Source organism: Delphinapterus leucas, chromosome 13, assembly GCF_059928025.1.
Source record: "Delphinapterus leucas isolate spDelLeu-1000000601 "Yukka" chromosome 13, BTC_Dleu_Yukka2, whole genome shotgun sequence".
In the NCBI taxonomy this organism is placed as follows: Eukaryota; Metazoa; Chordata; class Mammalia; order Artiodactyla; family Monodontidae; genus Delphinapterus; species Delphinapterus leucas.
Window position 1 is genome coordinate 26,370,114 of NC_143141.1, and position 26,743 is coordinate 26,396,856.

The 26,743-nt window shown below is 45.6% G+C and overlaps 1 protein-coding gene across 3 annotated transcripts; it reads right to left on the reverse strand.

Annotated features, from left to right (window-relative positions):
• Positions 1-741: 741 nt before the first annotated feature.
• SEMA4F (ssemaphorin 4F) lies at positions 742-26,664 on the reverse strand. 3 transcript variants are annotated; one of them, XM_022563071.3, is made up of 14 exons: positions 26,440-26,664; positions 24,206-24,357; positions 23,523-23,582; positions 23,220-23,318; positions 18,351-18,444; positions 8,522-8,641; positions 8,264-8,415; positions 7,545-7,723; positions 7,168-7,315; positions 6,818-7,040; positions 6,568-6,677; positions 6,293-6,453; positions 5,093-5,151; positions 742-4,859 (listed from the first exon to the last, which is right to left on the reverse strand). In XM_022563071.3, the coding sequence occupies exons 1-14, from the start codon at positions 26,639-26,641 to the stop codon at positions 4,249-4,251; spliced, it is 2,370 nt and encodes a 789-aa protein (XP_022418779.2). In that variant the 5' UTR covers positions 26,642-26,664; the 3' UTR covers positions 742-4,248. The 3 variants fall into 3 exon arrangements, with proteins under 3 accessions (XP_022418779.2, XP_022418785.2, XP_022418781.2); XM_022563077.2 differs by lacking the exon at positions 24,206-24,357; XM_022563073.3 differs by lacking the exon at positions 23,220-23,318.
• Between the last annotated feature and the right edge of the window lie 79 nt (positions 26,665-26,743).

Here is a 26,743-nt window from a genome sequence, read left to right on the forward strand (position 1 = left end):
TACCTTTATAAATCTCACCCAGAAGGAGAGGTGACTGGAGCTAGGCTAAAGCTGGTGAAGAACAGGTAAAGAAGTAGCAGTCACTTCTATTAGCAAGGACAGGTAGATGTTTGGTCATATTTGTGGTTTGCACAATATTCCAGTTTTGTCTGTGTGCAGACACGATTACAGAGTGGTCTTGTTTTTGTCCCATCCATCACATTGCTGAGTGGCCTTACTTGATGTCGGTGTTCTATGAAACAGGAGAACTCCAGGTCCCCACAGTGACATCAGGCCAGCTCCTGGCTGTCAGGGGTTGCTCCTCTCTTCCTTATGGTTTTCTCTCTGTTTTAACTTAACAATGTTGTGGACCTTTTTTCAAGTCAATATTGGGTCTAATTTAACCAAATTTCTCTTATTGAATAATTGGATTCTTCTAATATTTTAGGCATATAAAATACTAAAATGAAAACCTTTAGAAATACATCTTTGCACACTTATGCCATTATTTCCTAAAAATAATAAATATCCAGAAGTGTAATTATTAGGTCAAATGATACATACATTTTTATGTTTTTAATAGATATTGACAGAATGCCTTCCATAGAATTTGTACAAATTTCACATCCAACAATAGGATAGGAGAATACCCAATTCCCCACAAACCCTTGTCAGCACAAAGTATCATCCACCTTTTTTTAAATCTTTGCTAGTTTCACAGACAGAAAAACATCTTGTTTTTATTAGTTTTATTATGTAAAATTGGATACACAAAAAAGACCATATAAGGCATATATATGTCTAGACTGTCTCAGTATCTTCAGGGGAGTCCACTTAGAGGTACAAAGTTTTTGTTGGTGTCTCAAGTCTGTTTCTCTAGCTGCCGGTTAAGAAGAGATGTAAGAGGAGATTAGCTCAAGATAGTGGAGTAGAAGGATGTGAGTTCACCCCCTCCTTACGAAAACACCAAAATCACAACTAACTGCTGAACAACCACTGACAAAAATATGCTGGAACGTACCAAAAAAGATACTCTACATCCAAAGACAAAGAAGAAGCCACTGGGCTTCCCTGGTGGCGCAGTGGTTGAGAGCCCGCCTGCTGATGCAGGGAACACAGGTTCGTGCCCCAGTCCGGGAGGATCCCACATGCCGCGGAGTGGCTGGGCCCGTGAGCCATGGCCGCTGAGCCTGCGCGTCCGGAGCCTGTGCTCCGCAACGAGAGAGGCCACAACAGTGAGAGGCCCGCGTACCGCAAAAACAAACAAAAACAAAAACAAAAAAATTCCAACCTTGGCTCTACTACAACCAAAAAGGCAAGTTCAATCCCCACACCTGTGAGATAGGATCTCTGTGCAGGTGACCAAGAACAGTCTGTTGTAGCCATGACCGCCCCCCTCTGACAGGGGCAGAGTAGCCAGGAGGGACAAGGCCCAGCCGATACCTAAAGGAGCCCTCTCCTGCCATCACTTGTGGGGCTACTGCGGAAAGCTAGGGAGCCAGGAGACTCCTGGGAAAAGATGTGAGTCTGCCTCCTGTTGGGTTAGGGCCAGCGGTATGCTGGAATTCACTTGGTTCATGAGAGTGAACAGGGAGCATCTCTTTCTGGCTCTACTTTCAGTAAGGTCACGTGGGTAGCAGCAGACCACTGGTTAGGGGTGACAAGCTGAGAGTCACAATTTATGGACCAGGGACCAGAACCAAAAACAGAGGCGAATTTCAGAGTGAAGGCCAGAAAGCGGGCAATCTTTAGAGTTTGGAGGTAAACACAAACACAAGCCCCATCCCCAACCCTCTCCCTGGCTGCTTTTATGCGCAAAAGCCAGTCAGGTCTCTGGTTGCCAGAATCCTCACAATTCTACCTGCCGGAACCCTGTACCCTCCTTCACCTCCCTTATCATTGGATCCTCTCCCATCCCACACCCCCACAGTCCAAAGATAATGCAATCAGTTATTCACACGTATCTCTTTGGGATCTGGTTTCACATTTCCATGCTATCACTCACTCTTGGGGCTTGAACTTTCCACAGTCTAAGATGTAGCTCTCCTCCCTTCATGTCTATTTCCATCCTTCCTCAGTTTTCCTACATTCCTCATCCCATCTTCCTCCAACCAGAGCCACTACCCAAGGACCAAATGCCCCAAATCCACTGTGATCTGGTTCCCCCTCGTTGGGAAACTCTTCTCCCCTTTTCACAGAGATCCCAGATCCTGCTGAAATCTCCCATTTCCCTTCATTCCTGGAAATGAAACTAACCCATAACCTCAAGAGAGCAGAGTGAGTAAGGATAAACCAAAGAATACAGAGCCCCCCTCCATTCCCATATAGAAAGACCAATAAGGTCGCCAAGACATGTGAAGATTATGAAAATGACAGCCCCTGCCTCCCAAAACCTAGACACTAGCAGCTAAGATCTCACCAGAGATGCCCCAGGACAGGATGTCTGTGTGAGGCAATGACTCTCCTCCCACCAAATGAGGCTTAAAGTGACTGCATGCGTCATGCTTATCAGATGGTTAAGCTACATGATTATGGCAGAATAGGCCAATTCTTACAATAACAACCTCTACTGGTATAGAGAGTGCTTTATTGTTTACATGTTCTCTCATTTAATCCTTGCAGCAACCCTGAGGTAGGTATTATTATCTCCACTTTACAGATGAGTAAACCATAGTTCCAAGGTTAGATTACTTGCTGAGGAACATACACTTATTAATGGCAAAACCATCGATAATTCAAGACCCAAGGGGACTCTTGAGTAGTTCACAGGCTGCTGCCAAGGCAAGTAGAGCTGAAAACTTCAACTGGGAAAGGCTGGACCATTCACTGGAGCTCAAGGGAGTCCCTCGGCAGGGATGAATGAGGCACATTCACAGGCCAAGACAGGAACTGAGCAGGAGAAGCCTAGAGCATCTGAGAGTTGTGAAGCAGGAAGAGGTCTTTAAATTTGGTGAGAGCTGACAGTGTCTTCAAATATGCAGAGAGCCCACCTTCCAGGAAATGGAGCAACAAGAAGGTATCCAGTGGCTGCCAGTCCAGGGGCTGGCCAAAGGGCAGGAAGAGCTGCCCCTGCCTGTCACCACCTCAGCTTGGCCAACATGTGGTGACCTTGGGGCAGTGGTCCTTTAACTTTGTTAAGGCTTGAGAATCTAATGAGAGTTCACAAACCAAGCCCCACCACCACCAGAAAAATACAGACACACATATACAGACAGCATCTTGCATGCGATTTCAGGGAGGCCATGGACCCCAGGTGAACTCCTGCTTTAGAGCAAGGGTATCAACCTGAGTAAAGTCATAAAGTCACTGATATAAACCTATCTTTGTGCGGCTTGTATTTCCCATGACTGTTCCACTTTTTTCATCCCCTGATATTTAGAATGTTGTGAAGTTTTAATAGAAGCCAAGGAAAGGGTTCTAGCCAGAGAAAGAGCAGCTGTGCATGGCAGTGGTGACAGCCAGAAGGCAAAAACAAAGAGAAAGATGGGGTCAGATGTACCATTGCCTTTCCCACCCAGAAGGTCACTTTGGGAGTTTTTCTCTACTCAACAGAAGGGCTGTGAGAGGTGATGGAGACATGGAAGTGGTTTTCTCCTTTTAGAAAGGAGAGCCATTCCCTCACTGGCTACAGGGTCTAAAGTCCTGTAGGTATTGCCCTCATTCCAACCTGACCCTCTCAACCTCCCATGAATACACCAGTCATCCATGCACATGTGTCCAGGTCACCTATGAACATCTGTGTATTTACACATGCTCTTTCATGGAAGAAGGAAAACTGGGATGGGGTAGATCTCAGGGCAGAGATTGCATGTTGCAGTTGGGGAATCATGCACTCTCCACAGAGAATCAGATAAACTGGGAGAACCAGCAAAAGGAGTCAGTGCACATTAGTCCCCTAGCACTTCCACGGCTCCTCCTTCTGGCCAGGGCCCAAACGGAAAGCAAAGTCACAGCGATGTCCTGGGGCCTAGCCCCAAACTAATGGGCCCAAGATAGTGGGCTGAAGGGGTCATAGGGGTTGAGAGGGCAGGGGCAGGGAAAGTCCTGATTCACTGCAAGAGTAATTCTGATCTCTTATGGGAATCAGGCAAAGCCCTGGCCCTGAGCCCATCCAGGCCCAGAAAAGGCAGACAGGGAATTTGAAGTGATCATTCAAAAGACAAAGAAAACTCAGAGGCCACGACGATCTTCCATGACCATCGACCCCCAGCGTCCCAATGGTCATTCCATCCAGTGGTCACTCATGCACTAGTGGTTATTTGCCCAGCCCTAGATGGATGTTTCATCACATGTGGCTAGAGGAGCCCCAGTTAACCGAATGTGGGGTGGGCTCGGGCAAGGATCAAGCAGAAAGGGTGGAGGGAAGCCACCAAAGCCACTGCCCCTCTTGGCCAGGGCCAGGGGCAGCCGCTCATCTTCAGGAGAGGGAGAGGGAGGGTCCTGGCTGTAGCTTGTGGTCCCAGATGGTAGGACTCCCAGGTCCAAGCCCACCTTGTCTCTAGCCAGAAGTTCCCTCTGTCGTTGTCGCTGCTGACGCCGACCAATCAGAAGGAGAGTCAGGGATGCTGCAAAAACTCCCAGGAAGAAGCCTGCCAGTCCAGCCCCCACTATGTGAGCCCGGCTTGGAGCGCCCCGCTGGCTGCCCCATACCAAGCTGTACGCAGCTACCACACGAGCTGCCCCACCTTCCTGACATTCACAGGCATAAGCACCCATGGCCCCTGGGGATATCACCACTTCTAGCCCATCCCGCCGGGGGGTGAGTGCAGTCACTCCGCTGGGCTGGTGCCACACACAGGATGCCCAGGCTGAGCTCGGGGAACATGGTAAGACCACATGTGCAGCTGTAGCCACAGGAACTTCAAACACCACTGGGTGTTCTGCGGAGACAGCAAAAGCACAAAAGGTGGTGAGGCTGTAGGTTGGAGGTGTTAGAAATGTGGGGTGACACGAGAAATGAGAAGGGGCCACAGTGCACCAAGCTGAAAAGGGGATTCCCAAAGAGAGTAAGGCTGCCATAACTTCCAGGATACAAGTTTTAAACTAGGTCCAAAAACATGACTTTCTAGGCCCTTTACATCCACTCTACCCACGTTCCCTAAACCATACAAACCTCCAGGCTCCTTAGGACACAAAGAAGAGACATCCGCTGACTCTATGTCTTGAACCAGCCTATAAAGAAGAGAATACTTGATAAATCCAGTGTCAACACCCCCTCTACCCTCCTCAGTACTGAACATTCACTCACCAGTTGCACCTCCCATCATCTCATAAGTCACCTCTAGAATTATCAGTCAACATTCTCTTCATCACTAAATTTTTCCCCAATACCTCTCATACTCATGACATTTGCCGTGCCAAACTCTACAAATATTTCTAGCAGACTACAGAGAATTAAATTTGCACTAGGTCTGTCAGAAAGATGTTTGGTGGGGTACTTTGAAAGAAACACAGGAACCTTCCAAGAAGTATAGCTGGTGGTCCACAACCACAAGATTTCTCTGGAAATCTCTGTTAAAAAATTTCTCTGTTAAGAGAAAGAGAAAACTTCTTTTCTATCAGAGCTAATCAAAATTCTGTGAGGGTCAGTGAGATGACTTTCTGTTTCACAAAACACCTCAGCTAAAGATACATCTGTGGTTGTCACCAGCGCTCAGTTGGTACTGAATACAATGAGAATGAAATCACCTAGAGAGTGCATGAAAGTGTAAAGAGAAGGACTGAACCCTGAGGAATATCAACATCCAGAAGCTGGATGGAAAAGGAACCAGTAAGGGAGACAGACTGGAGAGTGAGGTAGGGAGAAAAACCAGGAGAATGCAGAGTCATAGAAGGCAACAGGATAGAGTTTTTCAAGGAAGGAAGGAGGGGAGTTGTCAACTGTGAAAACACTTCTAAGAGCACTTGTAAAATGAAAACCGAGGGACTTCCCTGGCAGTCCAGTGGTTACGACTCCACGCTTCCAATGCAGGGGGTGCGGGTTCGATCCCTGGTCGGGGAACTAAGATCCCACATGCCGCGTGGTGCGGCCAAAAAACAAAGAAAATGAAAACTGAGAAGCGTATGGCAACATGGAAATCAACCACACAGTCAGGGCAGGTCCAGCAGGGAGGCAGGGACATTGATGAGGACAGAGAGATGGTTAGTATGGACTGACAGATGGACACACAAGTGACACTAAGAAACACAGAGAGAGAGAAAGAGAGAGAGAGAGAGAGAGAGGGCAGCATTAACCCATGAGAAACAGACACAGACATATGGATAGGCCAGAGCCTGGGGACATCAGGCAAGGAACCAGTGCCACCACCCTCACCCTTCATGCTCTCCAGTGTGGGCCACACACGCAGCTAGCCGAACGCTCCAGGCACAGACAGGGTCTCGGGCCAGAATGCACTCTGAGCAGCTCTGTAGACGGCCACAGTTGGTTGTGTTCACTTGTGTCACCTCAGTACGGGAGCCAACCAGGAGCCAGCTCTACAGAAAGGGAATGAGGAAGAGAAACACGCTGGATCTCCCAGACTTCAATGTCACAGATTGGCTCTGGACTCAGATATCTCCCCACCAGAGTCGCCAAAATCTACAACTCACTTGATACAATTTCATATTCTCAACTGGCTGTGGCTCTGGGAATAAGGCCAGATCCTCAAGAACACTGAGCTGGGCTCCAATTTGCACTGCTCGGTGGAGGTGTCCATCCTCTAGGAAGCAAGCAAGGGGCAAGACATAATAACATAACTGTACCTGTGCCTGGGACTCTGACACCTGTATGCATGGGACCCTCTCTATGGCGACAACCTGTGTGCACTGGATGGGCAACTTGCTTGGCTATTAAACATACCTGTCCCCAGATAGAGCACATCATACTCTTTCCCTGAGAGGCTGGGCACCCTGTGGGCCACGACTCTGAGGTAGGTTGTATCTGTAGTGACCAGCAGGGGGTGGCCATCAGCTGGAAACACTGGCTTGTCCATGAGTGGGTGGTCCCGGATGAAGGTGAGCACACGGTCAGGAAGGAAGAGTGACGAGCCAAACTGCTGGAGCTTCATGTTGTTGGTGATGCACTAAAGGAAACACAGGATGAGTGATAAAGCTTCCCAGGGGCCAGGAAGTGTCTGTGATGCTTAGTTGGGCTCTTGTCCTAATGGGGCAATTCAGGCGTGAGGTGAAGAACTGTCCCAGCCCCCTCACCTCTCCAGGTCTGGGCTGGGGTACATCATTGTCCATGACAGGCAGTCCCCTGTTGCAGTCATGTTTAAGCTCTCTGAAGGGACCATTCAGCACTGTCCGAATGTCTTGTGGTCGGAAGGAACAGACAGCAGAGATGGCAGCCCCTTCCCTGGAAGGGTCACAGGTTGGAGCTGGATATTTAGAGGGAACTAGGGGAGGCAACTCATCCCCTGTCAAATGAGATGACCCATGAGAAACGCACAGGGAGCTATGCAGCCTGCTTCATGGCAGAAGGAGCAGGGCTCCACGGAGAGTCCACCCCCACTGGAGACCGCACTGACCTGCACCAACCCCAGGTATCTCCCACCCTGTAACTCTCCACATCAGGACCCCCTCACCACTGGGAGGAAAAGATGCCATAAAAGATGGGCATCCCCCCTCCATGCTCAGGTCGAAGAATGACCATGTCCTGCAGGACACTGGAGGCCCGGCCATGCTCAGGCCCTGGACACAGAAGGTCAGCCTTCAGAAAGGTCGTCCACCTCTGCTGGAGGGTCTTCCGGCCCCCAAGGTCCCCCTGGGGTGACAAGTACATAGGAAGTTCTCTTTAGAAGAACAACATTAGAGGAGGACTGTGGAGACCAATACAAGTTTCCCCCAGACACAGACAGATAGGGAGACAGATGCATAGAAATGCAAGGACAGAGATACAGAGTAACTGAGAAGGACAATGAGGTATGGGGTGGGCAGGATCACAACAATGATGTTTATTGTGCACTTATAAAGTTCTGCACTACATGCTTTACATAAGTTACCTCGTTTAGTCCTCAAATCGACACTGCCAGAGTCACACAGGCAGTAAGCAGTGTAGCAGGGACTTGAACCCAGGTCTGTCAACAGTTCCTGCCTTTAACCTCTACACTACAGTGTCACACGGGATAATAAGTGGGTAAAAGAGGCCAGAGCCCTTTCGCCACATCCCTCAAGCTCCCAGAAAAGTAGTCACTGCCCATCAAAAAAGAAGAAAGAGGAGAAATACAAAGACAGAGAACAGAGGAAACGACAGGAGGACAGGCAGAGCAGAAAACAAGACAGACAGTTGGGATCAGGGTCTTACCGCACACACACGGGCCACCCTCGGGACCTTAACGTGTTCGTATGAATCAAAAGCTCGGGAAATCTCCGTAAAGAAGAAGTAGATTTCATCGTCTCCGGCTTCATCCCCCCACTCGGCTGGGCTCAAGGCCACTGCTGCAACAAAGGCTGGGGCTGGGGAGACCCGTGGCCTCAGATCCCACAGATATAGCCTGGGGCCACCCAGCCTCCACCTACTCTGTCCCCAGAGCAGCACCACCCCCCTCTGCCCTCTCCCCACCGTTAAGCCAGGATGGCAAGATCTCTGTCCGAATCCAGTCCTCAGCACGACCCACAGCCCGGGAGATAATCGGCTCCGTCCCCAGGTAGTTTTTCACAGTGGCAGCGTAGAGGATGCCCCCTGCAGGGTGACAGGGAGGAGGTGGACTGTCAGACTCACTGAGGAAGCTTTCAGAAAGGGTCACAGGCAGAGCAGGGAGCAAAGCAGGGGCAAGAACCCTCAGGGGCTGAGCACACATTAAGTGTCAGGCAATGCTAAGCACGACATGCATTACCTCACTTAAAATAAACAGAAATAAAGTGCTCCGGGGCAGTAACGGGAACCGCTGTTAAGGAAAAACTGCTGGAATGTTCATGTATATGAAGGAAGAATAGAAGCTATCCCTGTGGAAAGCAAGATTTTTTTTGTTGGTCTGTTTCTTGCTGTTGTCATTTTTAAGGACTTTTCTACCCTATAATTACATGGTAACTTTCCAGGAAGAGGTTTGCTTTGCAGCACGTTCCCATCTTACTTAAGTTCTCCCACTACGGTAAATGTCTGAGGGAACTACTGTTCTTTCTGAGTATTAGGGGGTGTATACTGCCCTGGAACAAGGCACAACTTTAGGGTATACTAGCATCATTTAGGGAATTGATCAAAAGGCAGATTCCTGGGCCTCGGGCCCAGCAATTCTCACTCAGTAGGGTTGGGGGTTGGCCCAAGAACTACGTTTCAAACAAGCAGTCAGAGTTACTCTGATGTGGGTGATTCAAGACCTCACTTTGAGAAACACCAACCTAGGGGATTTCTGGATATTTCACAGCCAGCCAGAGGAAACAACGAGGAATCAGATCCTCCCTCCTGGTTCAGTGGAGGTGCAGAGGTGCTCTAGGAATGGTGGGGATTGGAAAAGAGAGAAATCAGAGGCATTCTGGGAAGGAAGGGGAGGTGCAGTTCTGTGGGCTGAATGTGAAAGAACTATAGCCACTCTGAGCAACACTGCCAAGGGCTCAGACATGAGCGGAGACAATGACTCAGGGAACAAGAAGGTCACAAACCCCCGGTGGAGTCTTGAGTATCACAGGGACTCTGGAGAGAACAGAGAAGAACAGAGAAGCATTCCTTCACCACCTACTACGTAAGAGGCACTGCGCTGGGTGCTAAGCACATCACTGTCCCCCCCAAGAATTCCCATTTGAGTCCAGAAGACAAACGTAATCAGATACCAAGAGGCGTGGACTCACAGATGTGTGTAGGAGCACAGAGGAGGACCCAGCCACATCTAACTGGGGGAGCAGCAACTCAGAGGTCACATCTGAGCTGGCTCTGAAGAATGAGCAATTTGCCAGGTAGAAGGACTTCGGGAGGAAGACAGGCAAGTGGGGAAGAGGGGAGCCATGTTCAGGGATGTGGGGCACTCCCCATGGCTGGAGCTCCAGCGGGGCACAGGGGCTGCTGGGCAAGTGAGCAGAGATGAGCTAGAGGTGCAGAGATAGGCGCCCAATTGTGATGAATCTGCTCTTCCACGCCAGGAAAATGTGGACTTTATCCTAAAGGTGAGGGCAAAACTGCAGAGATTTTCTTGAGGAGGCATGATGTAATTAGTTTTGTTTTTTAGGAAGAAAATGCTAGTTATGCCTTCACACAGTCCTGGCAAGAACAAAGAAGGACTAAGGCACTGGTAGAAGAAAGAAAGGGGCTGGATTTGGGAGATATTTCTGAGGTAGAGCCCATTAACAAGATGTGAACATCAGTTGAATATGAGATGTGAAAGAATGGAGTAAAATAATGTCTCTAAGGTTTCCGCTTATAAGATGCATAATAGTAGATTATGATATTATGAACCAAGCAAAGAAATGACATAAGGCTCATAAAGAAGGTGGCTGGAGAGGAGGTGAGTTCAGTTGTTGGACCCACTAAGGTTGATGCACCTTTGGGACATCTGGTTGGAGTCGCTGGAAGGCAATCGAACAGAAGGGTGTGGACAATAGGGCCAGCGTCAGGCAACCTAGGAGTCATGCTTAAGTTACCACAGGAATGTGAAAGCCAGGGAGAAAAGGAAAGCGAGAGAGAGCCCTGGGGCACCATCATTTGAAGGCAACTCAGAAGAGCACTGACTCAGAAGAGTCAGAGGCTGGAGAAGCAAGCAAGGCTGGAGTGCTGGAGGCTGGTGCCCAGAAACCCCAGCAAGAGCCGCGGGGTCATGTGCACTGAGGGAGGCAGCAGAGGGCAGGGCCACCTTGAGGGAAGCACTACGTCCTGGGCTCATAGATGCTCCTGTGAAGCTGCATGTCTCAGGCATTGAAATGATAACCACTAACACTTAAAAACACTTAATGCAAAGCAAGAAAAGGGTCAGGAGCCCTCTGAGGGCAATAGTAAAGAATTAGAAACCCCCTTCCTTACTGGGTGGGAGGGAAGACTATACTATCACTCGAGTTTGTAAAAAGAATCCAAGCACTTTGGAGTCAGGAAGGCTTGGGTTTGAACCCTGAATGCTTATCAGTAGTATGATCTTAGGCAATTACCCTTCCTAAGCCTCAGGTTCCTCAAGTGTAGAATGGGGATAATACCACCTTCCACCCAGAGCAGTGCTGAGGGTTAAATGAGATAAAAAGAGAGCCCCAGGTAGGGCCTGGCGCACGGCTGGCATCCAATATGTGTTAGGAACCTCAGGGGGCCATATGCTTGATTTGTTGCCATAAGGTAGGGGGGCCACAACTATAAAATGGCATCTCATTCCCTTCCAGAGTATTTCATGAGGGAGAAAATCAGATTTGGGGCAAAGGTTCTGGCAGCTAATGGAGCAGCAAATAAGCCAATCCTCAGTAGTTCCAGGGGGAAAAACATGACACAGAAGCCAGAATTGGAATAAGAATTTTCCTAAAAGCATTACACACAAAACACCCTAAAACGGAAACTATTGACAGAAGCTGTGTCATGGATACCCTGAGAATGGGGGAGATGTGGTGGAAGAGACAGTTATGAATATTTTGGAAGCATGACTTGATGTGTTTGAGGGGGAACACTCATAAATATTCTGGAAACGGTAAAGGACCACAGACAACAATGCAAGGACCCCGTGGTGGACGGAGGTGAAGTCCCAAAACTTTCTAAGGGGTTAAATGGGGGCAGGTCAGCAACTCCGGAGCCTAGGATTGCTGACGAGCACACTCACTCAGCAGAGAGAGTGGAGGGTCACAAAGGGATAGCAGCAGGGATCAGACACTTTGGGAGGGAGTAGCAGGGCTTCAGGTGTTCCATGAGTGCTAAGGGGCTTACAACACAATCTTCACACACACAGAGGAAAAGGAACAACAGCCATCACAATTACGAGGGCAGGAGGACACAGGAGGACACAAGATCACCACATGCCCTGAATTTTCCAGAACAGTCAATTTCAAATATTCTGTTGCACTGTTCATATAATAAAGTATCCCTGTATGTGCAGTTGTTTGGCAAGTTATTACTGACTAGATCAAGCTAGCAAACGTGAAAACATACATCTGCTATTGGCAAAAGATGATAGGCCGAAGAGAGCGATGCCCACGGTGTTGAGTTTAGTGAACAAGGTGGTTAGAAAAAAACACATGGTATAATTCAACCCTATTTTTTAAAAAATATGTATATATGTCTGTAGGCACAGGAAAGATTGAAGGAGCTACAACTGGACAGTGTTACTGATGTTTGTTTCTGACTAATGAAATTACAAGTGATTTTTATTTTCTCCTCTCTACTTTTCTGTATTCACTGAACATTTTTTGTAGTTAGCACCTTTTACTTTTATAACCCTAAAAATTAAGATACTGTCATTTTGGAAATACGAGGAAAAACAAGATTGAAAGCCACAAAGAGGAAGAATCACAGCCAAAGAAAAATGACAATTACGTGCAGAAATAGATCTCTACTTGCTCAGATGTAAAGCCTGCGAACATAGACCTCCCAGATATGTTAGCAACCCAACCCTGACAGACTAGGATATAAGCCATGGCAGTGAATATTTCACTACACCCTGAAGGGGTTCAAATTTTCACTCTGGTATCAAAATGCTCACTTTTAAAGAAGGTTTATAATAGGAATTATCACTCATTATCTTTAAAAAGAGGGTTTTAAACATGCCCTAGCCTGCCTTCTTCCACTCTCTTTTCTTCTCATGGTCAGAGCTTTGCAGGATAGACAGCTCCTGACCTAATATTCTCTATTTCCTTATCTAAAGTTTATGCCAGTTGGATACCTTTTTTTTTCTTTTTTTTTTTAAACAGCCTATTATCAGGACATAATTACAGATCATTGGAGATGCAGTGTTTACCTTTTCTTCTCCTGGCATATAGGATTTCTATAACTGTCTTGTTTCGATGTGTGAATGCCGTCTTGGGGTACACACTCATGGATTTAAGAGATAAGCTTGACCGCAAAATGCTGGCAGCACCCAGCGCACCTGGAACACATACAGGGCTCCGTGGCAGATGCAGTAATCACAAGATGCAATGAGACCAAAAGGAGACAAGAAAAACACGAGACGGGTTCCCAAAGAGAAAGCAAAAGCTCCCTTCTTCTGCTCTTCTTTATAAGAGCCCTATTTATTATTGAATGTGATAGGGAGGACCAGAGATGACAAATCACCGCCTCTAGCTTGGGTACCTTGGTGGGTAATGGCACTATGCACTCAGAGAAGGGGACACTGGTCGAGGAGAAGGTTTGGGGGAGGTGAGTGAAGATGATGCGCTCAGTTTGGGACATGCTGACTTTGAGATTCCTGTGGGACATCTAAGTGGAGATGTCTGGAAGGCAGCTGGATATGTGGTCTGTAGCTCCAGATAATGTATGGGAGGCATCAGAATCTGGTAGAAACAGAATCCATGGGGCTGGCTGAGATCACAATTACAAAGAATGCAAGAGAAGAGGATCTTAGGTGGAAGTCTAAGGAACATTTAAAGGATGAGCAGAAGACAAAGATGCTGCAAAGAAGACTGAGAAGGAATTGCAGATGTTCTTAGGCTAATGTGAACATTACTGTCAAAATATTTGCATTTTTCTGAATTGGAATAGTGCAAATAGAGACACTGAGATCATTTTTGTTAATTTTATCTCAGTGGAGTACAGATAAATGTCAAATTTGAAGACAAGATATCTGAGACCTTTTCCTAAAGAAATACAAGTGCCAATAAACACATGAAAAGCTGTTCGACCTCACTAATAGAAATGTAAATCAAAAACATCAAATTGGACTCTGGAGAAAGTCACTGTTTTATGTTTATTAACTATATTTTGGGGGCTAACTGGCTGTAATGAAACAGGCCCTCTCATCACTGCTGGTAGGACTCACTGGAGAGAAATTTGGCCAAATCCATCAAGTACTATAAAAATCTTTTATATCCTTTGGCCCAGCAATCCTACTTTTTGGATTGACTCATGCAATTAATTAGATTCATGTAAAGGATTTACATAAAAATTTATGTAAAAGGATTCCTTATGCAGCATTATTTATAAAAGCAATAATTTATTTTAAAATCTGAATGTATAATTATATGGGAATAATTAAATAAGTGTGCTACATTCATACGATGAAAAAGTATACAATCACTAAAAATCAAGTTTTGAATAATTAAACAAATTCTATGATGAGAAAATGTTCAGTATACAATAAGTGAAATATGCATGACAATTCCAATTTATTATAAATATGCACACATGCGCGCGCGCGTGCAAGCACACACACACACACACACACACAGAGTATGAGAAAATACTCTGAAATAATAATAGTGGTTACCTGATGATGACTGAATTACAATAAACTTTTCACTTTCTTCTTTATACATTTCTATATTTTCTCAATTTTCCACAATGCACACTGCAATTTTTATAATTTAAAATAAGAAATACTCCTGCCATTATATTCTAATATTTTCATTACTAAAAGCTCTTTTCTTTCAAAATATGTCTATTATCTTTAAGGACATTTGTATAGCTCCTAACTGGGAATTTTGGTTCTAATTCTTAAATAATATTGCCACTATCTTCTATACTGCTATTTTCAAAACAAGGGCCAGTAGGACACAATGGATCAACATTAAAAGTTCCAACTAGGGCATCCCTGGTGGCGCAGTGGTTGAGAGTCCGCCTGCCAATGCAGGCGACACGGGTTCGTGCCCTGGTCCGGGAAGATCCCACATGCCGCGGAGCGGCTAGGCCCGTGAGCCATGGCCACTGAGCCTGTACGTCCGGAGCCTGTGTTCCGCAACAGGAGAGGCCACAACAGTGAAAGGCCCGCGTATCACCAAAAAAAAAAAAAAAATTCCAACTAAATATTGGCATTATGTCAGACCAAGAAAAAATTTAAATTATAGCCCTATAAAGAACTTCAGAGGAAAACTTATAATATTGATATTGACTATGACTTGGATCTGAGACAGAAAAAGCCATGGAGGTTCTATGTCTTGAGCTAGCCATTCTAAACTGTTAGAAAGTGATTTCTGACACCTCCATCAATTATCAGCTGAAAGGCAACACTAAATTTCATTTACCTGGGGGAAAAAAAGACTTAACCTGTTTGAAAATGTTCTTTGTTATACAATTATCTTATCTATGAAATTTGTATTCTTAAACTACATGCTGTGTTCCACTTGCTGAGAGAACACAGAGAAATTACACACAGATGGTTAAATGTACTTAAAGATACTGCTTGAAACAAAGTATTTTAATTATTTCAGATTGTTGCAATTGAGAAGTCATTTTGTTGATAAACAATTATGTAGAATCAAGAGACATTCATAACTGCTAAACCTGTGAAATCTTTCTTAATGATCTTAATGACTGGTTCAGCGTTTTGCCAAAGATGCTTGATATAAAGCTAAGAAAAACAAACTATTGACTAAACTTTTATTCAAATATGCATGCGTATAAACAAGGTCTCACTGACTTCAACTGTAGATGAATGATAAAAATGACAACTCAAATATCGTATTTACTAGATATATACTTTATGTTCATTTTCAAAAACTTTTGTTATTTCATTACGTTTCAGAAAAGGTAAATCATTAACTGAATGACTAAGAGTGACTTTTTAATATATAAATTTATTTATTTTATTTATATTTATTTTTGGCTGCATTGGGTCTTCGTTGCTGCGTGCGGGATTCCTCTAGTTGCGGCAAGCGAGGGCTACTCCTCGTTGTGGTGTAAGGGCTTCTCATTGCGGTGGCTTCTCTTGTTGAGGAGCACAGGCTCTAAGTGCACAGGCTTCAGCAGTTGTGGCTTGTGGGCTCTAGGGCTCAGTAGTTGTGGTGCACAGGCTTAGTTGCTCTGCAGCATGAGGGATCTTCCCGGACCAGGGCTCGAACCCACGCCCCCTGCATTGGCAGGCAGATTCTTGACCACTGTGCCACCAGCGAAGCCCAAGAGTGATTTAATTTGTGCAGCTTTTAAGACTTTTCCTACAAATAAAGTCATGCATAAGAAAAGAGTTTAGTGTCCAGTGGTTGAGGCTTTGTCTTCCAATGCAGGGGGTGCGGTTCGATCCCTGGTCAGGGAGCTAGGATCCCACATGCCTCGCGGCCAAAAGGCCAAAGCATAAAACTGAAAGCAATACTGTAACAAATTCAATAAAGACTTTAAAAATGGTCCATAACAACAACAACAAAGTTTAAGGTTAGATCTTACATCCCAATTTTTGTTTTTCATAAAATATTGTGCAATATTTAAATTAAAATTTATATTGTCCAATATTTTATAATAAGGTTCGTAGCAACTTTAATGAAGGAAGAAAAAAACAGTGTGGTAAATGATGCTAAGTCAACTGAATAGTTAGTTGGGAAAAATCAATTTTGATTCCCTTCTCATGCCATTTGTCAAAATAAGTTTCAAATAAATCAGAGTTAAAATGTTTGGGGAAAAAAATTTTATCTGCTCTCTAACTGAAGGATTTAGCTTAAAAGATATAATCACAAAGGAAAAGGTGTAGATTGGAATACTAATATCCTACCTGATAATTGGCCCAAGAACATAAGCAGAGGATTGACCAAAGCAGAAATAAAAATAAGTACTAAAACATGAAAAATGTTCAACTTCACTAATATTCAAAAAAATACAGATTAAAACAAGGTGCTGGGACTTCCCTGGTGATCCAGTGGTTAAGAATCCACCTTCCAATGTAGGGGAAGCGGGTTCGATCCCTGGTCGGGGAACTAAGATCCCACGTGCCACGGGGCAACTAAGCCCGCGCGCTGCAACTACTGAGTCCATGCACTCTAGAGCCTGTGCATCACAAGTAGAGTGAAGCCTGCAGCCACAACGAAGAGCCTGCATGTCACAACTAAGACCTGACACAGCCAAATAAATAAATATTTTGTTAAAGGTGCTATTTCTAGCCTTGAATCAGCACACACACACAAAAAAATGTTTAATGACAACAAAACAGTGTGGTGAAATTTATGTGAAAAACCTCTCATTTACTGCTGATTTAGGGTGTAAATTGGTATACCCTTTCTAAAAACTCAATTAGCAACAGATAATGAGCTGTAAAATATTCACATCCTTTAATATAGTAATCCATTTCCAGGAGTCTTAAGAAGACAACCTAAAATGAGGATAAAAATTTACGTGCAAAAATGTTCATTACAGTATTAGAGACAATAGCAAAAACTTTGAAGTGAACTAAATAAACTTGAAAATAAATTTACATAAATAATTTGGAATTCTTAAATTATGGTATGCTCACAGGTTGAGTAGCATAATGTCATTAAAATTTTTCTTCACAAAGAATTTTTAAATTATATAGAAATGCCTATGATATAAAGTCACATGACAAATATTCAAAATTATATCCATGTAGCATGACATTTAGAAGTTTCATAAAACACACACTCATAAAATTTCTGTTCACCTGCTTGTTTTATACTCTCATGAGAAAAATCGTTGGGTTCTCACTGAATTTGGAGAGTGCATGTGGAGTAGTCTAACCTAAAATACAGGCTATGTGGCACACAAACAGTTCACTTTGTGGCTACCAAAGAATTAGTCAATCATTCTCCAGAAAAGATTTAGGCATAATCTGTGATAGAACCATTGAACACTTGAGCAACTCTATATGTATATATAGTTTGTTTGAAGGAAGTAACAGAAGGAATTTCTTTAATAGTCATTACTGATTTTTCTGAGCAACAAAGGACTGGCCAGCCAAATATATGTGCATGAGTATATATGCATGTGGACACACACATTAAAAAGGCTAGAAGGAAATATCCTAAAATACTAGCAGTGGTTTTCAGAGTAGGAATACTCTAAAACTGTGCTAATATGGTAGTCACTAGGTATGAATGGCTATTTATATTTAAATTAAAATTACATGAAATTTAATATTCTCCCCTTCAGTCACACCAGTCACATTTCAAGGGCTCAATAGCCACATGTAACCAGTGGCTACCGTATTAGACATTGAAGATACAGAACAATTCCATCTTCACACAAAGTTCTTTTGGACTATGCTGTTCTAAAAGATTTCTTATGTTCTTCTTTATACTTTTTGCAAATTTATTATAATATGCATTGCAGTAGATTCCTCTTAAAAACAGGAAAAAATGACTAACAGAGATGAGATTAACAGAGGAAATGTTCACAGTCTACTGTGAACAGTGACATATCCTCTAGAGAAAAGCAAGAGAAATGATACTCTGTGGGTAAAAGCAGGAGAACACAAGCACTCTGGGAAGAACAGGAAAGGCCGGAAAGAGATGTGGGAATAATAGACATTCTGATGAAAGTAAAGAAAGGACACAGAAATTCCAACAGCAGGGCGGGGAAGGAGGCAATTACAGCAAGAAGTCACAGGTTCTTATCTCTCCCCACTCACCAGCCATTACAGCTGCTGACCGCTGAGCTGGCTCAAAAGGACATTTCCCCCGGCCACTCTCAGGTCTTTCAACCTGCTGGAAACTGGACACATCCTACAGACCAGAAGGGGGCAATTGGTTTAGAGGTCATGGGGAAGTCCATGGTGAGAATTACAAAAGATGGTCAGATGAAGAAAAAACCCAATTCCCATTCATCTCCCATTCCCCCACTACCATCCCCATATTCCCAGTCTGCTATTCCTGATTCCACCACTCATTCCTGCATTTCCTACCTCTGCCATCCCTCTTTTCATCAGTTTACTCCTCTTCCCTCAATTCCCCTAGTTCCCAACACCCACATGCTCTGATGAAGGAACACCTAGGATGGCACTAGAAGACACCAAGAGGCTGAAAGGCAGACCTTTCCTCTGAAATGCTGCTGAACTGCCAGCTTTGCAACTGGCTGGAGAACGTGCTACAGGATAAGGAGGACCAGGGAAGAAAGCTGAGGGCTGGAGCACTTAGGAAGGGTAAAGAAAAGTACAGGCTGATATAGGACCATATATATCAGGGGTCTAGAGAGAAGGGCCATCCTTCACCTAATCCCACCCCACGAATAAAAGACTGAACCAGAGTCAAGGATACACAGAAGGAGGAAGGGAATCTACAAAGTCAGTGAAGAACTGAAGCTGAGGTCAGAATCTGAGAATTTGGTAAGTGTCTTCCTCATCCAGGGACTCCAGAGGGACTAACCTGGGGTGCGGGGGTGGGCAAGAGGTGTAAGAGTTCCACAGAGCCAGCCAGACATGACCTTAGCTGAGCATCCAGCACTAAGAGGGGCTTCAAGATAACATCTAAAAATGAAAATCACAGATGATTTCAACCTGGACTGACAGGGAAGTTAACTATGGCCAGTTAGGAATCAGTTATGACACGAAGTACCAGGCATGATATCCCTAGTTCACAAACTAGGATGGACATATGGTGTTGCTGGAGCCTTATTGCTGTGATGGTAATTGGAGAACCAACATAGATCTACGTCCCCTGAGCATCAGTGTACCACTGGCCCATTCTGACTGTCCACTTATTTCCTGTAGTTGGCAAACAGGGTTTCATTTTACTGAGAGAGCCTTGAAGTAGACCTGTTAAAGTGAGATGTGATCTGATGTCCCCTCAAAGGGAATACTGGGTCAAGAATCTTCCAGAATGGAGGACCCCACAGAAACATACTCATCTGTCCTGTGTGGTGGTGGACACATTGTAGCCAGAGGAGAAAGATGACAGTTCAGTGAGAGATTACCAAGATATTTGGGCGCTCTGAACATGGGGTTATTACCTGCTGCTGTGGGCCTGTCTTATCGCCTCCTTTTCTCCACACTGCCTCGCCTTGCCCCCAATTTACTCTCTATACCCACCCCAGATTAATATTCCTGGACTATTAGTCACTGACTTAATAAATGTTTGAGCCACAGAATGACAAAAATGGCTCACCATTGCCTCTTTATCCCAAACTACTACTTCTTCTAACCAAACATGGATCACCTGTTATTCCTAGAAAACAAATTATGCCTGAAACTATTCCGTTACATTTCACCGAGGACTTATAAAGGATGAGCCTTTTCTCAGTTCTCATTCTCTTTGATCTTTTCGCACCATTGGATACTTTTGATTCACTCTCCTCCTTGAAATAATCTACTTCTTGACTCTTGAAATTCTACCCTCCTGGAGCCCCTCCTCCTATCTGTTGCTTCTCTATCTCCTTTGGTTGTTTCTCTTCTCCTTTCCAGCCTCTAACCATGTATCCTTAGTCTTTTTCACATATACTTTAAAGATCTCATTAATTTTCACATTTCTGCCCAGACTTTCTATGCAAATCATTCCCCAAACTCTCTAAAGCCTGATGTCTTCCAAACTCTAGTCCATGTTTGCACTTGACTGCTGGGCTTCCTTTCCTCACAGAGATGATCTATTAAAACTGAACATGGGGCTTCCCTGGTGGCGCAGTGGTTGGGAGTCCGCCTGCCGATGCAGGGGACGCGGGTTCGTGCCCCGGTCCAGGAAGATCCCACATGCCGCGGAGCGGCTGAGCCCGTGAGCCACGGCTGCTGAGCCTGCGCATCTGGAGCCTGTGCTCCGCAACGGGAGAGGCCACAAAAGTGAGAGGCCTGCGTACCGGTAAAAAAAAAAAAAAAAAAAAAAACTGAACATGTTGAAACTCGTCCTCTTCCAGTTTCCCCAAATGGCATCATCACATTATCTAGGTTTATAGCCTTTGAGCAAGGGAGCTGATTAACTACATAGGTTATGATTACTGTACAGTCAAAGTGACATTTAATTAGGGTCTGAAAGGATAAGACCACACCACCACATTATCTGAATGTTGAGATTCTTCATTATATCATTGTGTCAGCACAGTCCTATCAGCATGAGTTGTCGTGAAGGCAAGTCCCTCAAGTTGAAAGCCAGAGCTATGTAGGCAAGCTCTCACTGAGCTGTGGGGTTAGAACCCATCCTTTGACTTTGGCCAAGAAGAGTGCAAGGCATATAAAGGACCTTTCCTAAGAGATTGGGGGTGAGGGGTAGGGGGAGGTGGTCCTTGTTAACATGAAACAAATCAAATGTCACAAGAAACTGAAGCCAGCTAAGGTCTTCTTCTAGGGTGCAGGCTGGACTAGAGGGACAAGGTAGCAGAGCACAGCCAGACAAACCTGGGTTTGAATCTTGGCTGTGCCTCGGCCAGCTATATATCTCAGACTTTTACCTAACTTTTCAGAACTTCTGTTTCATTCCTGTAAATTGGGAATAAATACTATCATGATGTGTCATCACTATCATAATAAATAAATATCATGATATGGTGATAAGAATTAAACTCAATTGTGAATGTAAAGTATCAAGCACCAAGCCTGCAACAGAGTAGACACTCAATTGAATGGGAAGTCTTCTCATTGTTGTTGTTGCTGTTGTTATAAGTCTAACATTTTTTCTGTTAACTGCTGGAGCTCCCCCAGAAAAACAAATTAAAATATTTTCCCCCAATGTCTGATGCGCTGTCACTGAAGGGCAACACTCCACATTGTTGGAACTGGTAGGTCCTATGCTTAAACTTCCTTTTGTGAGAACCTTCATTTCTCTGAGCAATCAACTCTGAGCAAGTTGTTATATCTGGATCAGCTAGTCAAAGTTCTCAGATTGTTACACACAGTCTCAAAGTCATCAGTCTGGGACATGAGAAGTTCAGCACTAAGAATAAGGCAATGTACCTTCTATTCTCCTACAAACAAGCCTTGATCCAAGGATGGTCCTTCATTTCATGAGCCTGTGGGATAGGAGGGTTCAGAAAAAGAGCTACAAGTCGTAGGAGTGCAGTACACAGGCCCCCGGCTTCGTTCTTGTTTGCTGATATTCCTCAAAAATGGATAGGGGTCCAAGTCACACCATTCCTGACAGGTATGTCCAGAACATTTTCTGTCTAGATACTTATCTAACAACGATTAGGGTCCCACCTCAGAGAGCCAAAGATGAATGGAAGGCCCTGGGGAACTAACTTGGAGTCATCACATCGTCTGTAAACCATGGCTCTGGTATTCACACCCATGGGCTCCCTGATCCTATGTATACTAGGAAAGGACAAATATGTCAATGGCAGTTCCACTGCTACTTCTGTGAGCTTTGTGAGAACTGTAGGGAAGCTAGGCCCTCAGCGTTACCTGAAGGAATATAGAGATTTTCACCACCACCCTGAACTGGGAAACCTTCCCAGGATGAGGGAACTATTCACACCTCAAAAGGGAGTCTATCACCAGCATTATGAAAATAACTCAACATAAACGCAACTAACTCCAAGGAGAGCCCAGAGGGACTGGCTAAGGCAATCAAGCATATACAATTACAGCATTCCTAAGTCAGAAATATAAGGATGATGTTTAACAAAGAGGTTTGGAGCTACACACTGACTAGATCCATGTGGCAAGGACTACTGCAGGCTGCAGAAGGATGAAGTCAAGATCTACCATTAAGGATCAGGGTCAGGAAAGGGAGTTGTTGTACTCCCTCCTACCCCTAGCAGAAAGGGATAAAAAGTGTCCAGTGATATGAAGGACATGTGACTCTTCCCAGGGCCTGGTCACAAATGTGTGCAGCCAGAGGAACAGTACTTGACTACTGGATAACTGATGAGAAAAGGTGAGGAGTCAAAACATTAACACGCTTCCTAAGATGTCACCAATCCCAGGGACTTTTGAGGTCATGACCAACCTAGATGTGATTAGGAGTATCCATGTCCCAAGCCTGCCTGGGTGTGAGGTTGGAGATGTCCAGGGCTTTAGCAGCAATGAACAGGACCAAGAAGAAAACATGGTTGACAGAGTGCCCACCTTGAAGGCAAGATCCAGAGTATGGGGCCAACAGGTACTGCATTAATACACAGTGACCTCAGAAGCTGTGAGAGCAAAGGGTCACAGCCCACACAGAATGAGGTTGACAGCGGAGGTGGAGAAGGTGGTAGAGGACCATCACATGCCATGGGAGGAAGAAACAGGTATGGACAGTGCTGATTAAGAAATGGACCCAGGCTCCCTGGACAAAGCATACACAGGACAAGGAAAACATGAGCTACTGGCCTCTGAAGTTCCTCCCCACAGGCCAGCTGGCATCCTCACTTCCTTCACCATCCCACTACGTCCCTCTTTTCACTTTATATTCCTTACCTTCTACAGACAACCTCCCTCCCCCTCCCTTTCATACCCTCCTTCAGTGGACAAAGCCTCTACCCTATGAGGACATCCCTCACCCCCAATGCTTATCATGCACAAGGGTTGTCTTAAGCATGACCCCTGTCACAGTCACTCACAGAAGACCCCTCCCATCCTTCCACCCCTGTCACTCACAATAACCCCGCACTTCGGATCAAAAGCGAAGGTGCCACAAATGAGGAGGTGAGAGGCATTGGCAATGGCGAGAATCTGGACAAAATTGTGACATTCTTCCTAAGGGTCAGAGATGGTTAGAGAATCAGAAGCAGCAGGTACAAGGAAAAGTAGTGTTAAGACAGTTATATGCAGGTCTTGGTATGTTGTTAGAGTCCCTGCCTGGGCCCATTGGGATGGGAGCATTGCAGGGGACTGACACAGAGTCAGGGCTGGGCCAAGGCCTCAACTGACATTCAGGCCAGGGCCTGGATTTATACCTACCTCCTTCTTGCCTTTCTTCCTACAGTTCTGTCTGTGGGCCTCAGGCACCATCCAGTCAATCTAAGAAAGGAAGAGTGACCATTTCTCTCAGATTCTCACCCAAATTCCTCCCAAGTCAGGCTAGGTGACACAGTTCTACAACCTCCATCAATTTGGAAACTTCAGAGACAACCCCCCGACCACAGAGCACTGTTTTTCATACTGGAGCTCGCTACCCATTAATGAGTAATGAAATCAATTGTGAAATCTCATCCAACATTATTTTTAATGAAATAGAATATATCAGAATGTATCACATATAGGAGAGTAGATATTGTTTCAAGAAAGTTTTCTTTCAGTTGGTGTGCTATGTCAAAATGTACCATATATTTCTTACTAAGGGGTGGTCAAAAAAGTTTGAAAGTTATTGCCCTAGAGTAATGTGATTTTAATGATTCCACTGCCACCTGAACCCTGGTCACTGTGGCCTCCTCCCCATAATCATGAACCTCCCTCATAGCCTCCCCAGTCACCATGACCCACCCCCTTCACCCTCAGCTGAGACAATAAGGTTGACGACCTACCCTTATTCCTTTTCACCAACATTCCCCGTCCTACCACAACACCCCCCTTCACATGCCATAAAACTAAGGATCTAATCACATGCTCTAGAATCTGAGGTCCTCCCCACTCTCATCCCTCACCCTGCGAGGTCTCTCCCCTGAAAAGGGCAGGGATAAAGCGAAGATGGTGTCCCGGGCGCCGACATAAAGCATATGGGAAGCAGGATCCACAAGGAGAACGGAGTAATTGTATGTCTGAGGGATGGTGAACCGGGTGAGATAGGAGTCAGCCTCTGGCAGGAAGAGAGGGTGAAAGTGAAGAGTGATATCAGCCATCATTTCATAAGGGTTGGGTCCACAAGGGCAAAGCCAAAGGGGCCAATTTTTGTTTTCTTCCAAGTACCATTTATTTAGCAGCCTTAAGGGCAAAAACAAAGCCTTGACAGGCCATCCATTTAATGTCCCCAGGGAAAGATAACTGATGAGGCCAGAGTATTTAGCACACAATAAAGTACGCTTTTTCTATACAAATAGAACACTTCATTAAAATAGCATAAATATTAAGTCTATTTAATATCTATTTCTATTCATAGCAACATGATACATAATTTGAAAATACCTGTAAAAGGTACAAGTACTTTTCTCTCTAAATTTCCTTTTTTCTTGAATCACTACTTAATAGTAACTCCTTTTTACTTAGAAGGGAAATGTCTCACTCTTTTCACCATCACATTAGGAGATCATCTCCTCTCTCTCCCACCACCCTTGATCTCACCCTAATTCTACCCAAAGAGGTAAGAGAGTGGAGGGGGCAAGAAGAGTATGTGCTTTGGAAATGGATCAGGCCAAGTTTAAATGTGGCTCTTTCACTTACCTGATGTATGATCTTGAATTAGTTACTTGCCCTCTCTGAGCATCACTTTCCTCATCTGTAAACACCACCATCCAGGGTTGTTGAAAATTAAATGAGATAACATACGTGGAAGCATCTGACACATACAGCTCTGCTCTACCTGCTTCATCTGCTCAGCTACCTTCAAGACTAGTAGAATGGCCATGCATTCTTAGATGTGCCGATGTATGGAGCCCCCCCCCCACCCAATCCTCCCACACCCATACTCATGTCTGTGCTGTATCCTGACTACTATCCCATGCTTAGTATAAGCCCCGGATCACCCAACCACCCTTCATATCCCCACCTCTGCCTCGCCTTGTCATATAGACCTCTCTGGATTCCTGGATATGAACCCAGACTGGCAACCTCAACTCCATGTTGTGGCTATTGCTCCAACACAAACTGAAACACAGGCTCTGACCACAACTTTGTCTACTGGATTCATAGCATCCCTATATGTCACTGGTCTGAAATGACAGAAGTAATGTAGAAGACTCTAAATTACTATTACCCAGTTTTGAGTTTTTCCCAACAGGATGTACTCTTGCCTTCACTGGTTCTGTCTGCCCAAGGTGCTAATACTCACTGCCCACTGAGGAAAACACAAGGTTCATAGCTACACTCATACCTGCCTCAACAAAGAGCCTTTAAAGTGTGAATCACTCCAACGACCACTTTTAACCTTGTGGCATCCCCTGGCTTCTTTCACATCTTTTGAAAGGACATCTCCCTCCTCCTTTTTTCCTTCTGAAGACTTTGAAAATCATTTAAAAAGAATTTTAAATCAACTCATTGAATCGTTTCCCAGCTACTCAATATAGGGAATGGGTAGAGGGAGTAGGGAACGTTGAGGAAGTTAGGAGGGTTATGGTGGATCGGAAAATGGGAGTTGGTGTCAGCGATGAGAGGACTGGTAAGTGAGTTAGGGAAATTAGGGTTGTGAACGGGACAAAAGGCTCGGAGGAGGTTAGAACTGATGATAACCAAATGAATTTGAGAAGTGGGCAGATGGAAATGCTGAGCTGGTAATCAGAAGGATGGGTGTTTGGAGTAGTATGAAAGACCGATGGGTTTGAGAGCAGGATGGGCGTCAGGCTGGCGTGACGGACACAGGTGCATGTGAGGGAAGAGCGGAATAAGGGAGAGGAAACTTCGAAATAGAGGGTTTCCGGCAACCCCCATTCCCCTCCCTGGGCCTCAGGGTCTGCGTCTGCACGGTGAGGGGCGGTTGCCTTAATAAGGGGCCGCGGGAGTCTCCTGGGCTGGTCGTAGTAGCCGAGTCGCCCGGCTCGCTGGAGCAGCACCAAGCGGGGGTCCTGCCCGCAACCGGGCGGGGCTTGGGCGTCGCGGGACGCAGTGGGCTGAGCTGTGGGGGCCCGGGTGCGGCTTCCCGGGTGGGGAGGGCAAGTGGGTCCGGGTACCTGCAGGCGGCGTCTGGGCGCGGCGCGAAGGAATAAGGGCGAGGGCGCACGCGCCTTACCGGAGATAGGAAGCGAGATCCTGGGCACCGAAGGGGGGACGCGGCCACACACCGGGCCGCTTAGCACCTCCAGCAGCAGCAGCAGCAGCAGGGGTAAGGGCGAGGCCGGGGACGGCCCCGGGCGCGGTCGGGGCCGCGCAACAGAGGCCGGCATTTTTGCCACCGCCTGGCCGCCGGGGTGTGGCGCGCCCCACAGCCTCATCGGAGCCTCGGCGCCACCAGCTTCGGTCCCACTCTGCTCTCCTCGGTGCGGCTGGGCCTGCGGCGGCGGGTTAGAGCACAACCTGGCTCCACCCCTTCAAGA

Excerpts from the sequence above, each read along its gene's own strand:
- SEMA4F (XM_022563071.3), bottom strand. The coding sequence starts at position 26,641 with ATGAGGCTGTGGGGCGCGCCACACCCCGGCGGCCAGGCGGTGGCAAAA. Across the intron at positions 8,416-8,521 it reads CTTGCCATCCTGGCTTAACG|CCCCAGCCTTTGTTGCAGCA; the intron begins GTGGGGAGAGGG and ends GGGTCTCCCCAG. Across the intron at positions 7,041-7,167 it reads CCCAGCCCAGACCTGGAGAG|TGCATCACCAACAACATGAA; the intron begins GTGAGGGGGCTG and ends TGTTTCCTTTAG.